We start from the raw sequence: 13174 nt of genomic DNA on the forward strand, positions 1-13174 counted from the left end.
TTGTGCTAAACTATCACTGGCTCACTGATGCCCAAATTTTTATCATTTGGTTGTCTTTTATGGAGAATGATAATGATTGTGATGCAGAGTTTAAAGAAGGAGAAAGAAACATGGCCAACACAGAAAAGCAACACATGGTGTTTTCTGAGTTAATTACAGGAGGAGAATGGTGATGAGGCCATGCTACATTTTAAAAACGTGGAGGTGTTGTGGAACTTTGATGCCTCCTCACTCTCCTTCTACTGCAGAACCGGACAGCACCAGAGGGAAGAAATAGTAACTATTGAGATGAGCCTGAAAGACAAGGAACTGACTCCATTTGTACAACTGGGAAAGGAAACATAACCCAGAAGCAGGAATGATGTTTAACTTTGATTTTTCTTCTAATGTAGCAACTAATTATTTTTGTTTGAACTGTTTTTACTTTATTTCACCTGCAAGTTGAAGATGTTTGTTTCCATCTACTGGTGGTGCTCTCACATTGTACACAAAGCTCTTTGGTCTTAATAATGACAACAAAGAAACACAGCGGTTGTTTTATACAATGTAAATGATCTGATAAGTAATAAAGTGAGAATATTTTTAATATGTGGAAAGATTTTATGTATCTGACTAACTGAATCGAGAACATTGCATTTTAATTTTTGTTAAAGAAAGTTGCTGAATTTGCCAGTTTTGTCTGTATAAAAAGTAAAGTAAATAACTTTGGATTCTATTAGTTTTAATCAGTTTCAATTAAAAACTGATTGAAACTAAGAGAGAGAGACCAGGCTGGAAAATACTACTGGTGTTATATAATGACAAAAACTTTGTGTCATTATAAGACAGGGCTCGTTTTTCTACAGTAACTTGTCAGCACATACAGGGCACAATTGTATGAAGGTTTATGATCTAAAAAGTTTATCATTTAAAATTTAAAATAGAATAATAATACAGAAATAATACGGAAAACATTACGACGTAATCGGGCTCCGAAGGAGGAGCAGCCCCTGAATTTGGACACAGTCCAGGTCCGTAAAAACGCAGTGATTTCCCCTGGTTCAGCTCTCGGTAATGCGACGAGTCTCATGTTGGATCTCCGGCTTCTGTTTTCAAGGTCGTCCACTTTCAGTTGGAGTTCCTGACAGTTTAGTTCAATAACAAGTGGCCTCCCAACTAGTGAGGAAACCACTTCCTAAACTTTACTAATACGAGATTCTGCTGAGGTGAGGCCCTCGGAAAACACTCCGATTACATATTTTGTTTCTTGATTTAATGTTATAACTTCTCGCAGGTAAGTTGTAAAATGCATTTTGAGCGACTGAATTGCATCATGAATTGCAATTACCCTTGGTCGGCTGACCGCTAGCGTTATCTTACTCCATCTTCTCGGTTTCACGGTCGTTCTTAGCATCGTCGAGTCCATCACAGCAAATTCAAAAGTGTTAAATGTTTTGGTGTTAGTAGTCTTAGAGTTAATTTTACTCTAAGTAGAGTCACATGCTTTTAATGTAACTCTGAGGTGTAAAATGATAGTAGTTAAAATCGAGTGTTAAAAATGAGTGTTTCTATTTCAAATCTGGAGGTGTTACAATGGAAACATTAACTCTTGACCTCTTAACTCTGAACTCCTAGAGGGGCTATGACACTAATAGAGTAAATTCACAGACTCCGCCCCCAGCACGGCTCCAATCGAAGCTGAAGTGAAGCCGTTTCAGAACATTTTGCTCTACATATTTGAGTTGTTTGCCATGCTTGGTAAGTCATTTTTTCAAAGATTGTTTCAATTATTATTATTAGCTTTTACTTCTGTGGCTCTTTGGAGTTGAGACAAAGCTGTGTGAAAGGCATTAGCCATGTTGCTCGCTGATAGCACCGCTCGCTGTTTTAGCTAGCTGAAAGGTATTGTTTTCGGCAAATACCACAGCCTTGAAAAAAAGCTTGCATGTGAATTTTCGGTTAAATTTTTTGGTCAAATACACCTAAAACAATGTCTAGAATGTGAAATGTTGGTATAATGGTGCTAATTGAAGCCTGAAAACGATCTCCCATAAAAAACGAGCAAACAGCAGTAGCAGACGTCCTGACTGGGTTCTACGTTAGCATTTAGATCCCTCCAGAGTTTTGTGCACACGGTTTAGGTAAAAATGAAAAAGGTTGAGGTTTTACATTTAGTTCAGTATTACCTGTTGCCTGTGTCCTTATCTTTTGGGAAAATACTTTACACAAGTAATGTCTCAAAAAGGATTCCTTTTTTTTTTTTTTTTTTTTTTTTTTTTTTTTTTTTACTGTGCTGCAATTGATTTGTGCCATTAATTAGTGTCAACTAATTTTTATTCAATCTCCACATAGGATATGCTTGTGAAGATGGAATATGGGGGAGAGCAGAAGTGCGTTGAAGTTCCACAAAGTGATGAATGAAGGACATGCATATTGTATTTTGTATTTTGTATTGAAATAAGTGATGAGAATGCTGTTATTTGCATTTACCAGCTCACCTATGTCAGACCTTTTGATAAACGAAATTCTAATGAAAGTGAGAACATGTACACTGTTACATCTTTCAGAAAATGTTTTGAAATTGTGGTGCACAGTTCAGAATAAATGTTTTTCAAAAACCATTGCGTCTTTTTAGTAAATGTTTATTTCCAAAAGAAATTTCTAGAAGTTCAGAACAGTAAAATTCCCGCTTTTTAGAATTAATTAGAAGATAACTCTTACGTAGTTAAACTAAAATACTCTTTGAGAGTTAATATATAAACTCTTAACACCAAGTGTTAAATTATCAACTCCAGAGAGATTTGGTGTTTAACACTAAATCAGAGTTAACATACCAACTCTCCAAAAAGAGTTAAATTAACACTCTCTGGTGTGGACCCATATAGACACTTTAAAAGTGTTGAAATCAAATCTGACAGTGTTAATTTGGACATGCTGGATTTGCTGTCTAGTTGTTTTCGGTTTAGATCGGCGTAAATACAGCTTTTTGGTCTTATTAATGACAACAAAGAAACACAGCGGCTGTTTTATACAATGTAAATGATGTGATAGATGATAAAGTTTGTATATTTTTAATATGTAGGATGATTTTATTTATCTGATTGACTGAAGCGAGAACACTGCGTTTTCATGTTTGTTTATATGAAAAAATAAAGTTAGTCAATTTATTCTGTGCACCAACAAACTGATACTGAAGTAAAGCCTGCCTCAAGCATCAAAACCTTTATGTTGGCACAACAATAGAAACATTGCTGCCTGGATTTTATCATTTGATTGCATTTTATTACAAGTCCATGTCTTTTCTACCCAAGCACAATAGTTTGTTTGCAAATTAAACTCTGATCTGTGTTTTCATGTTGGCACGTCCATATTTCTGCGGTAAAAGTTGCCTGACTCTTCCTGTTCTCTATTTGTTTTAGCAGTGTAAAATGCAAACCAACTTCCAGATAATCCAGACTGTTGTACAACACTGAGTTATATTCAGCAAATTTAAGGAGGACTTGTAAATGCCGGCAAAGCCACTTTACTTTGCGCTTTTATTTTGAAGAGTACATTAGCACTTCCTCTTTTATTGTGTCAGACTTCCTGTTCTGTTCTCAGCGAAACGACAAACACGTTGCTTCAGAGTGAGTAAAAAAGTTTATTTTTTGAAAATACTTGTGCAAACTATGTATTTTATTTATCTGTCACATGCTATAATTTTGAAAGTTTACTTAATGTGGTTGAATTCGTTTTTTATTGTATATGCATGTCATTTGTTTGTGGTGTGGAAAGACTGGCTAAGAGATGTGCATGGAGGAGGTTGGCTAGCTGGTTCAGCATGATTAGCACCCTTGGAAGCAGAAAGAGGTTGGTTTAATGATGCAAATGATTGTTTATGTATTTAAGAAACAGAAAGGTTGTTGTTAATTCATTTTATTAAATGCTGTAACATAAATAGTTTAAAAACTATTGATTTATGTCAATGTTACTATTTGAGTTAATCAAAATAATTTTCTATGGTAAAATGTGAACATTTCTGCACTTTTTACTTAAATGTTAAATGGTATTTGTTTGTGCATCTTTATAGTTTTCACGGTGCCATATTGTCGGTGGTTTAAAGAGGAGAGAATAAAGTTGCATCAGTCGAAGCTCTCTGCGTCACAAGTGGTAATTCCAAGTGGGCAGCTACAGTGAAAACTCCTTGACTGCAAGAGACCTGCCATCCCTGCAGAGAACTTGACACCATTTCATCAGAGATCCAGCTACCAACCTGTTACCAGCCAGCTGATTCCACTCGCATCCACAAACTGCACTTGCAAGGTTAGAAAGAACAGCATACTAAAGCTCAAGACCCCAGATACTGAACGAGACATTGACTATCAAGAAGAAACACGGGACTGCTTACACCCATGCACAAGCTTAATGCATAACTAGAAACTCTTTAAATAATATTACGAGGCCATAATTTATGGACTTCCAACACATAATATTCTTGAATCTGGTTAATGTTTCTTGGTGAGCAAAATGTGTTTTTTGTTGAATAATAATTCACAAGATGTCTGTTTATGAAAAGGTTTAAAAGGTGAAGCTTATTAACTAATTTATGAACATTTGTTGTTGCTGTCTTATACTAAACATACCTTTGAATGTCCATAATCAGTAAATGTTTGACACAGCGTTACTCTGTGGTAAAGATTAACTACAGCTTAAAAGTATAGTCAGGCAGTAAGGCAATCAAAGCTATAATCGACTTAAGGCAGCTACGGAAACAAAATGTCACTACCAGAAGAGCAAACAGACAACCCCACAAGGGCACCATGTGAATCCAGCTCACCAGAAGAAGAAACAAGCAACCCTACAAACGCACCATGCAAATCTAGCTCACGTGAGAGAAAATTAACAGAGAAAGGCCTAGAGATGCAAAAGCACGATATCAGAAAACGTGAAAAATCATTCAACAAGACTTATGACTCTTGGAAGCTCGTAGCAAGGGAAACTAGAACAAAACTAAAATCCCTCTGCTCAGCAGAAGACCTCAATAAACTGCAACAAAACATTGAAGCAAAGCACGACGCTGTAAGTTCACAGTATGAACCTATCCTGCGTAACAGTAACACCACACCTGACATTGTCAACAAAATGGACGCCTGTGTTACGCTAACAAAGGAGGTATGTAACCTCATAAGTGACCGTCTAAAGACTGTTCATGAGGAATATAATAACCATCTTGAGAAAGAAAGAGTAAGAGAAGTGTTAAGCAAGAACGAATATGGGTCTGTTTTTGGCGACAGCATAACGGAAACTGCAAGCTCTATAGAGTTGTCAGAGCAATTGAGCCATCACTCTGGTTCATCCTGTACCCGCAGCAGTAGAGTAGATGCAGAAGCAGAGCTTGCTGCCAAGCTGGAGCAATCAAAGGCTATGGAAGAAATTAGAGCACAGCAAGCACATCTTCACAAGTTAGAAAGTGAATGGAAACTCAAAGAGGCAAAAATGTTGTCAGAAATTAAACTAAAAGAGGTGGAAATGCAACAACAGTTGGAACAAGAAAGAGCAAAACTACAGCAGTTACAAGCAGACAAAGAAGTTGCTATAGCAATAGCTCGCGTGAAGGCGTACAACAGCCTTGAAGGGTTTGAGAACCACAACGGGGAAATTGATAGTAAAATTAGCTCTGCTTGCTACAGAAGGCAAATTGAACCTCAGATGAATCCAAATGCCGCATCATTCCAACCCCACCAAGCAATTCCAGAAATGACAATGACCCAGGAGTCTGTCAGCTTAGCACAAGCAATCGCTAGCTCATTAAGTATGAATCGCTTGCCAGTCCCTGAGCCTGCCACATTCAGTGGGGACCCTTTGCAGTTTACCGATTGGAAAATGTCATTCATGAATCTGATTGACCGAAAACCCCTTCCAGCAAGCGAGAAGATGTTTTATCTGAAAAATTATCTCGCAGGAGAAGCACGCAAAGCGGTAGAAGGTTTCTTTTACCAAGATTCAGAAAATGCATACAAGGGAGCATGGAAGGTCTTAGAGGACAGATATGGGAACCCATTCATTGTACAGAAAGCATTTCGTGATAAACTCATGAGATGGCCAAAAATCAGCGCAAATGACCCACTAGCGCTACGAGAGTTTGCCGATTTCCTCAAAGGATGCTCTGAAGCAATCCCACACGTCAAAGGACTAGCTATCCTAAACGATTGTGAAGAAAATCACAAATTGCTCAAAAAACTGCCAGAATGGATCGTGCGCAAGTGGAGTCGAATTGTTGTAGATGAACTTGACAAATCTGGCACCTATCCAAATCTTGCATGCTTCACAGACTTCCTGAGTAGAGAAGCACGGATAGCTTGCAACCCGATAGCTTCTCCACTGTTGATGAATTTCAAACCTGTAGATGATCAAATCCCAAAGAGAGCCAAAGTCTTCAACACAAACATGCAACCAAAGAGTTCCGCTCAAGAGAAACAAGACACAAACATTAGTAAACCAAAATCACCTTGTTCTGTTTGTAGAAATGAAACTCATGGAATCTCAAAGTGTCCCATCTTTGCAGCTAAGAGTGTTGAGGATAAAAAGGCATTCATCCATGAAAACCGGCTCTGCTTTGGATGTTTAAGAAAAGGTCATATCACCAAAGATTGCAAAAGGCGACACACGTGCAACATTTGTGAACGTCGTCATCCAACCTGCCTGCACGAAAACAGGAAGCAAAACCCTGCAGAAGCAGTAACAAATAGCTCCACTCCCACGGAAGAACCTGTAAACCAGGAAACACACAAGGTCATGTCTCATACATCAACACAACGCGTTTCGGCTACCTCAAGTATTGTCCCAGTCTTTGTGTCTTCTGTACAAGAGCCACACAGAGAAATACTCACCTATGCATTGCTAGACACACAAAGTGACTCAACATTTGTCTTGGACGACATACTTGATAAGCTGAATGTGGATGTCCAACCAGTAAAACTGAAACTCAGTACCATGACGGCTATTGACACAGTCATCTCGAGTAAGAGTGTTTATGGTTTACAAGTTAGAGGACTCCACTCTGAGAGTTGTATCCAACTGCAACAGGCTTATAGCCGCGACTTTATCCCAGTTGATAAGTCGTACATCCCAACGAAGGAGACAGCATTACTGTGGCCTCATCTCAGAAGCTTGGCAAATAAGTTGCCACCTCTCCAAGATTGTGATGTAGGGCTCCTGATTGGATATGACTGTCCATCTGCGCTGGCTCCTCTTGAAGTCATCATAGGTGACAAGCATGAACCCTTCGCACAAAGGTCAGAACTAGGATGGAGTATAATTGGCTCATCAAACCCCCACCTAGACAGACAAGGAAACCAGAGCTTTGTGCATCGGCTCACAGTAAAAGAGTTGCCTGTTCCATCAGCGACAGATGTTCTAAAAGCCCTGGAATCAGATTTTGCTGAGAGAACCTATGAGAACAAATATGTCTCCCAAGAAGATGTCCATTTCATACAGTTCCTCAGTAATCACATCACACAAAGAGAAGACGGACATTACGAAATGCCTCTCCCTTTCAAAGGGAACAGCCCACCCAACCTGCCAAACAACAAGAGGTTAGCCACGGTACGTCTACAGTGTCTCAAGAAAAAACTAAAGGCCAACAAACAATACTACGATCAGTACCGAACATTCATGGAAGAAACCATCAACAGGGGTGATGCAGAGCCTGCTCCTATAGCATCTCAGGGACAGACCGAGTGGTACCTGCCACATCATGGAATCTATCACCCCAGGAAGCCGGACAAACTAAGAGTTGTTTTTGATTGTTCGGCCAAATCCCATGGTGTCTCTCTAAATGATACCCTATTAACTGGACCTGATCTCATCAACCCTCTGGTTGGAGTGCTTTGCAGATTTCGGAAAGAAACCGTGGCCGTAATCTGTGACATTGAAAGAATGTTCTATCAATTTGCTGTCACCCCTGAATCCAGAAACTATCTGAAATTCCTCTGGTGGAAAGAAGGTGATTTGGAGAAAGAACCTCAGGAGTACAGAATGGCAGTTCATCTGTTTGGAGCTGCATCATCTCCAGGATGCGCCAATTTTGGTTTAAAGCATCTTGCACGACAACATCAAACAGACTATCCTCTAGCATCAGCCTTTGTGGAGAAAAACTTCTACGTTGATGATGGATTAGCCAGCGTTCCATCAGTTGAGGAAGCCAAAGAACTGATCACTCAGTCACAAGAGTTGTGCAGAAAAGGAGGCCTGCGCCTTCACAAATTCAACTCAAATGAAGAAGCTGCTCTCTCCAACTTAGATCCTTCTGAAAGAGCAGCAACCATTGAACCTCGTGGGTTTGACCCATCCCCTTCAGAACGCGCTCTTGGCATTCAATGGTCGATAAAGGATGACACCTTCAGCTTTAACATCAGCCTGAAAGATCAGTCTTCGACCCGCCGTGGTTGTTTGTCTGTCATTGCCTCACTCTACGATCCACTTGGATTTATCGCTCCATTCAGCCTAAGTGGAAAACATATCCTACAAGAGCTTTGTTACAGAGGCATTGGATGGGACGACCCACTCCCAGAAGATGTGAAGCCACGGTGGGAGAAATGGATAAATGGTCTTTTCAAGTTGAAGGAGGTCTCGATTCCAAGGTGTTACCACCCACACGACTTCCAAAACATTGTCAGAGTAGAGCTACACCATTTTTCGGACGCATTTTTGCTTTTCCCTTGGTTTTCCCATCACAAGGGAAAACCAAGGGTGGCACCCTCAAAGGTCACAAGTATCCCGAGGCTTGAACTCGCAGCGGCGGTGGTTTCTGCAAAAGTAAGCGTCCTGTTAAAGGCTGAGCTTGACATGAAAATTGATGATGAGTTCTTCTGGACCGATTCTCAAGTGGTACTTGGTTACATCAACAATGACGCTCGCAGGTTCCACATATTTGTTGCAAACCGTGTTCAACTCATTAGAGACAACAGCAATCCCAATCAATGGTATTATGTGGACACCTCAGAAAACCCAGCGGATCATGCATCCAGAGGGCTTCATGTTTCAGACATCCACTCTACAAACTGGCTGCAAGGACCAAAGTTTCTCTGGGAACGTGTGTTACGTCTAACACCCAGCACTCCAGCTGAGTTACTTGTTGGTGATCCCGAAGTCAAGACAATTCAGGTGCTCGCAACTGACGTCAGTACCTTCAATGATATTCTCGATCGTCTGAATCAGTTTTCATCTTGGACGAAACTCATAAAGGTGGTTGCAAGAATCAAAAGACTGAGGTCTCAACAAAAGCATACTGAACATGCGACGATCGAGGAGCGTGAGAAGGCTGCTGAAGCAGTGATAAAGATCGTACAGCAGCACGCCTTCCCTCATGAAATAAAAACGCTTCAAGCAAAAAGGGACCTTCCAAACTCAAGCTCTCTCTTCAGTCTTGACCCCATGTGGTCTGATGGACTCTTGCGTGTTGGTGGCAGATTAAAGTGGTCGTCTCTTTGCCACAAAGTGAAGCACCCACTCATCTTACCAAGCAACAGTCATATAACCAAGCTGATTGTGTCCCACTACCATGCTAAGACATGCCATCAAGGTCGAAGCCAGACACAAATGGAGCTTAGAGCAAATGGACTCTGGGTCATTGGTGGGAGCAAGCTGGTGGCCAGAATGATACACACCTGTGTGCTTTGCAGGAAACTTCGACGGCCTACAGAGAGCCAGCGAATGGCTGAACTCCCTAAAGAGCGTCTTGAAGCCTCAGCACCCTTCACATTTAGCGGCATGGACTGCTTTGGCCCGTTCATTGTAAAGACAGCACGCAAAGAGCACAAAAGATATGGTCTGATTTTCACGTGTCTGTACTCAAGAGCTGTCCATATTGAGATGCTTGAAGATTTGTCAACAGACTCTTTCATCAATGCATTGAGATGCTTCATCAGCCTTAGAGGAGCTGTCCAACAATTACACTGCGACCAAGGTTCCAACTTTGTTGGTGCAAGGAACGAATTCAAGGAAGCACTTAAGCAATGCGACACCAAGCAATTGGAGACCTTCTTATCTGAAAACCAGTGCGAATTTGTCTTCAACGCCCCTTCCGCCAGCCATGCAGGAGGTGTCTGGGAAAGGCAAATAAGAACGGTTAGGAATGTGTTGAATGCTACCTTCGCACAGTGCCCAGGTCGACTTGATGATGCCTCTCTCAGAACGCTGCTATATGAAGCCATGGCTATTGTCAACAGTCGCCCATTATCAGTTGATGGAATCAACGATCCTCATGCATTGGAACCTTTAACGCCGAATCATCTCATCATGAGGAAAACAAAGGTCGCTCTTCCACCCCCCGGAGTGTTCGTGAAGGAAGATTTGTATGCTACAAAAAGATGGAGAAGAGTCCAATATCTTATTGAACAGTTCTGGGGCCGCTGGAAAAGAGAGTATCTGCTCAACATTTCAACAAGGCAAAAATGGCACTTACCTCGGCGTAACCTCAAGGTCAATGATATCGTTGTTATCAAGGACGACAACCTCCCACGAAACCATTGGCAGCTAGGTCGAGTTGTGGAGACCTTTCAAGACAATGATGGCTTAGTCCGTCGAGTCAAAGTACGAGTTGGGGAGAGAAAGCCGCAAAGAAAGCAAGATGCCCCTTCTAAACCTTCAGTTATTGAGAGACCAATCCAAAAACTAGTACTACTCCTTGAGAATTAAATAAAACAAAATATGTTAAGACAATAATAGTTATGTTTATACACTACCTCAATGCATGAAGTACACTTACCTGTATAACTCTGATAGTTCAATTCAGTCATCCATTTATTAGTATAAGAAATCCTGTACAATTCATTTGCTTTGTGAATTTGTTCGTTCATTGTATCAGGATTTGGTGGGAGTGTAAATGCCGGCAAAGCCACTTTACTTTGCGCTTTTATTTTGAAGAGTACATTAGCACTTCCTCTTTTATTGTGTCAGACTTCCTGTTCTGTTCTCAGCGAAACGACAAACACGTTGCTTCAGAGTGAGTAAAAAAGTTTATTTTTTGAAAATACTTGTGCAAACTATGTATTTTATTTATCTGTCACATGCTATAATTTTGAAAGTTTACTTAATGTGGTTGAATTCGTTTTTTATTGTATATGCATGTCATTTGTTTGTGGTGTGGAAAGACTGGCTAAGAGATGTGCATGGAGGAGGTTGGCTAGCTGGTTCAGCATGATTAGCACCCTTGGAAGCAGAAAGAGGTTGGTTTAATGATGCAAATGATTGTTTATGTATTTAAGAAACAGAAAGGTTGTTGTTAATTCATTTTATTAAATGCTGTAACATAAATAGTTTAAAAACTATTGATTTATGTCAATGTTACTATTTGAGTTAATCAAAATAATTTTCTATGGTAAAATGTGAACATTTCTGCACTTTTTACTTAAATGTTAAATGGTATTTGTTTGTGCATCTTTATAGTTTTCACGGTGCCATATTGTCGGTGGTTTAAAGAGGAGAGAATAAAGTTGCATCAGTCGAAGCTCTCTGCGTCACAAGTGGTAATTCCAAGTGGGCAGCTACAGGACTTCCTGCTGGAAAACATGTCTGACAGCATACAAACAAAAAGGAGAAGAACAGATCCACAAACTATCCTCTGTGACATGTGTACAGAGGACAGGAAACCAGCAAAGAAGACGTGCATGAAGTGTGAGATCTCCATGTGTGTCCAGCACCTCCAGGCCCACCTGACCACACCTGTGTTACTGCAGACTCATCCTCTGACTGAACCCATGGATTTATGTGGGAACACCAAATGCAGTGTGCGTCTGATTGAGGCTGTGACTAAGCTGCGTGACATCTCTCTGACCAGCGTCCAGAGCTCGGTCTCTGCTCGTATGGTGTCCCTGAAAACCAGCAAGATCAGCCTGGAAGCAGCACAGAAGGAGAAGGACACCTTCAGATTCCTGCAGATGTATTCTCAGGTGCATCAGGATGTGGAGAAGGCCAAAGCTGTGGATCTGAGAAAAGGGCTGGAGCCGGGCAGCCATCGGGACAAACTGGCTGAGGAGATGAGACAGAATGAGGAGAAGATGGTGAAGCAAGCATCTCAGTTCTGGGGATCATTGCTGACTCTGGTTGATCCTGAACACCACCAGGAGCTTGTTCCCACTGGTTCACACCTGATCTTTGAGCCACAGTCTCTGGGTCCTGGCATGTCACTGTCCAAAGACAACAGGAAGGTTTTCCACAGTCAGTGGATGAAATTTTGTTCTTCCAACTTGTTCCTCATTAAAGGTACAGTTCTTGTTTCTGACTTTAAGAGATGGGTCATCGGTATTTCCAAAGACTGTGACTGGACCATCGGTTTATGTGACGACACTTATGGAAACTATATGACAGATGGACAAGTCTATGGCCTACGCTGCCAAGGTAACCAGCTCTTCTCTCTCACAACAGAGTCTAGTTTGGTTATGATTCAAAGTGAACATTCATTCTTTGGGATGCAGAAAATTGAAACGACCCAACAGCATTATAAGGTTTCCCAACAAGTGATCAACACTCCAGGTGGAAATATGGAACCACAGATGACCAGACCACAAATAGTGGAAGTTGTGTGGAGCTTTCCGGACTCATTATCATTCTTCAGCAGGATCAGGCAGCACCAGAGAATAAACTTACTCACAGTAACAATCAGCTCTACCAGCTCAGACCTCAAGCCTTTTGTTTGTCTCCAGGGTTTAGAAAAGGAAACGACAAATGTGTTGTCCTTTAGTTCAAGTTTAACGACATCTCAATTTGGAGGATTTTCACAACAATATCAGAATCAGTCGAAATGCTCATGTAGGAAGTTTAAGGTTAAGTCTGGTCATGGATTCAATTATGGAGGGGCATTAGGCTCCAACTCTTCCCAGTCAGCTCTTGTGGAAAGATTATTGGTTCCCCACCAATGACTGCGGTGCTTTGTGAACTTCTGTAAATAACACCCATGCTGTTGTCCAAAACCCACATTCTGGATCATCGTTCTGGCTACTCCCACCAGTCTGTTTGTTCCTGTGGAAAAGCTCTTAGTGATGACAGAGATGGTTTGTAAATTTTGCTAATTGTAGATCTATTCATTATTTTATTTTTCCTTTCAGCAGCTGAATGTAAGTGTAACTGACTGATAAATTCAGTATGATGCTTTTTTGTGATGAAATTGTTACATTTTAACTTTGACCGAACAAAATTCAAATGAAATAAGAAATGT

General features: G+C 40.7%; 2 protein-coding genes across 2 annotated transcripts; both read left to right on the forward strand.

The window, feature by feature from the left end:
- The first annotated feature begins 3615 nt into the window (after positions 1-3615).
- On the forward strand, positions 3616-10656 carry LOC146522088 (uncharacterized). The gene is made up of 2 exons (XM_085154124.1): positions 3616-3828; positions 4049-10656. The coding sequence occupies exon 2, from the start codon at positions 4735-4737 to the stop codon at positions 10654-10656; it is 5922 nt and encodes a 1973-aa protein (XP_085010250.1). The 5' UTR covers positions 3616-3828; positions 4049-4734.
- An 858-nt stretch (positions 10657-11514) lies between these two features.
- LOC146522089 (uncharacterized) lies at positions 11515-12904 on the forward strand. Its single transcript, XM_085153882.1, is given in 2 exon segments — positions 11515-12836; positions 12839-12904. Coding segments are annotated over 2 exon segments (1374 nt in total). The 5' UTR covers positions 11515-11528.
- The last annotated feature ends 270 nt before the right edge of the window (positions 12905-13174 follow it).

This window comes from Neolamprologus multifasciatus, chromosome 3 (genome assembly GCF_963576455.1).
Source record: "Neolamprologus multifasciatus chromosome 3, fNeoMul1.2, whole genome shotgun sequence".
Taxonomy (NCBI): domain Eukaryota; kingdom Metazoa; phylum Chordata; class Actinopteri; order Cichliformes; family Cichlidae; genus Neolamprologus; species Neolamprologus multifasciatus.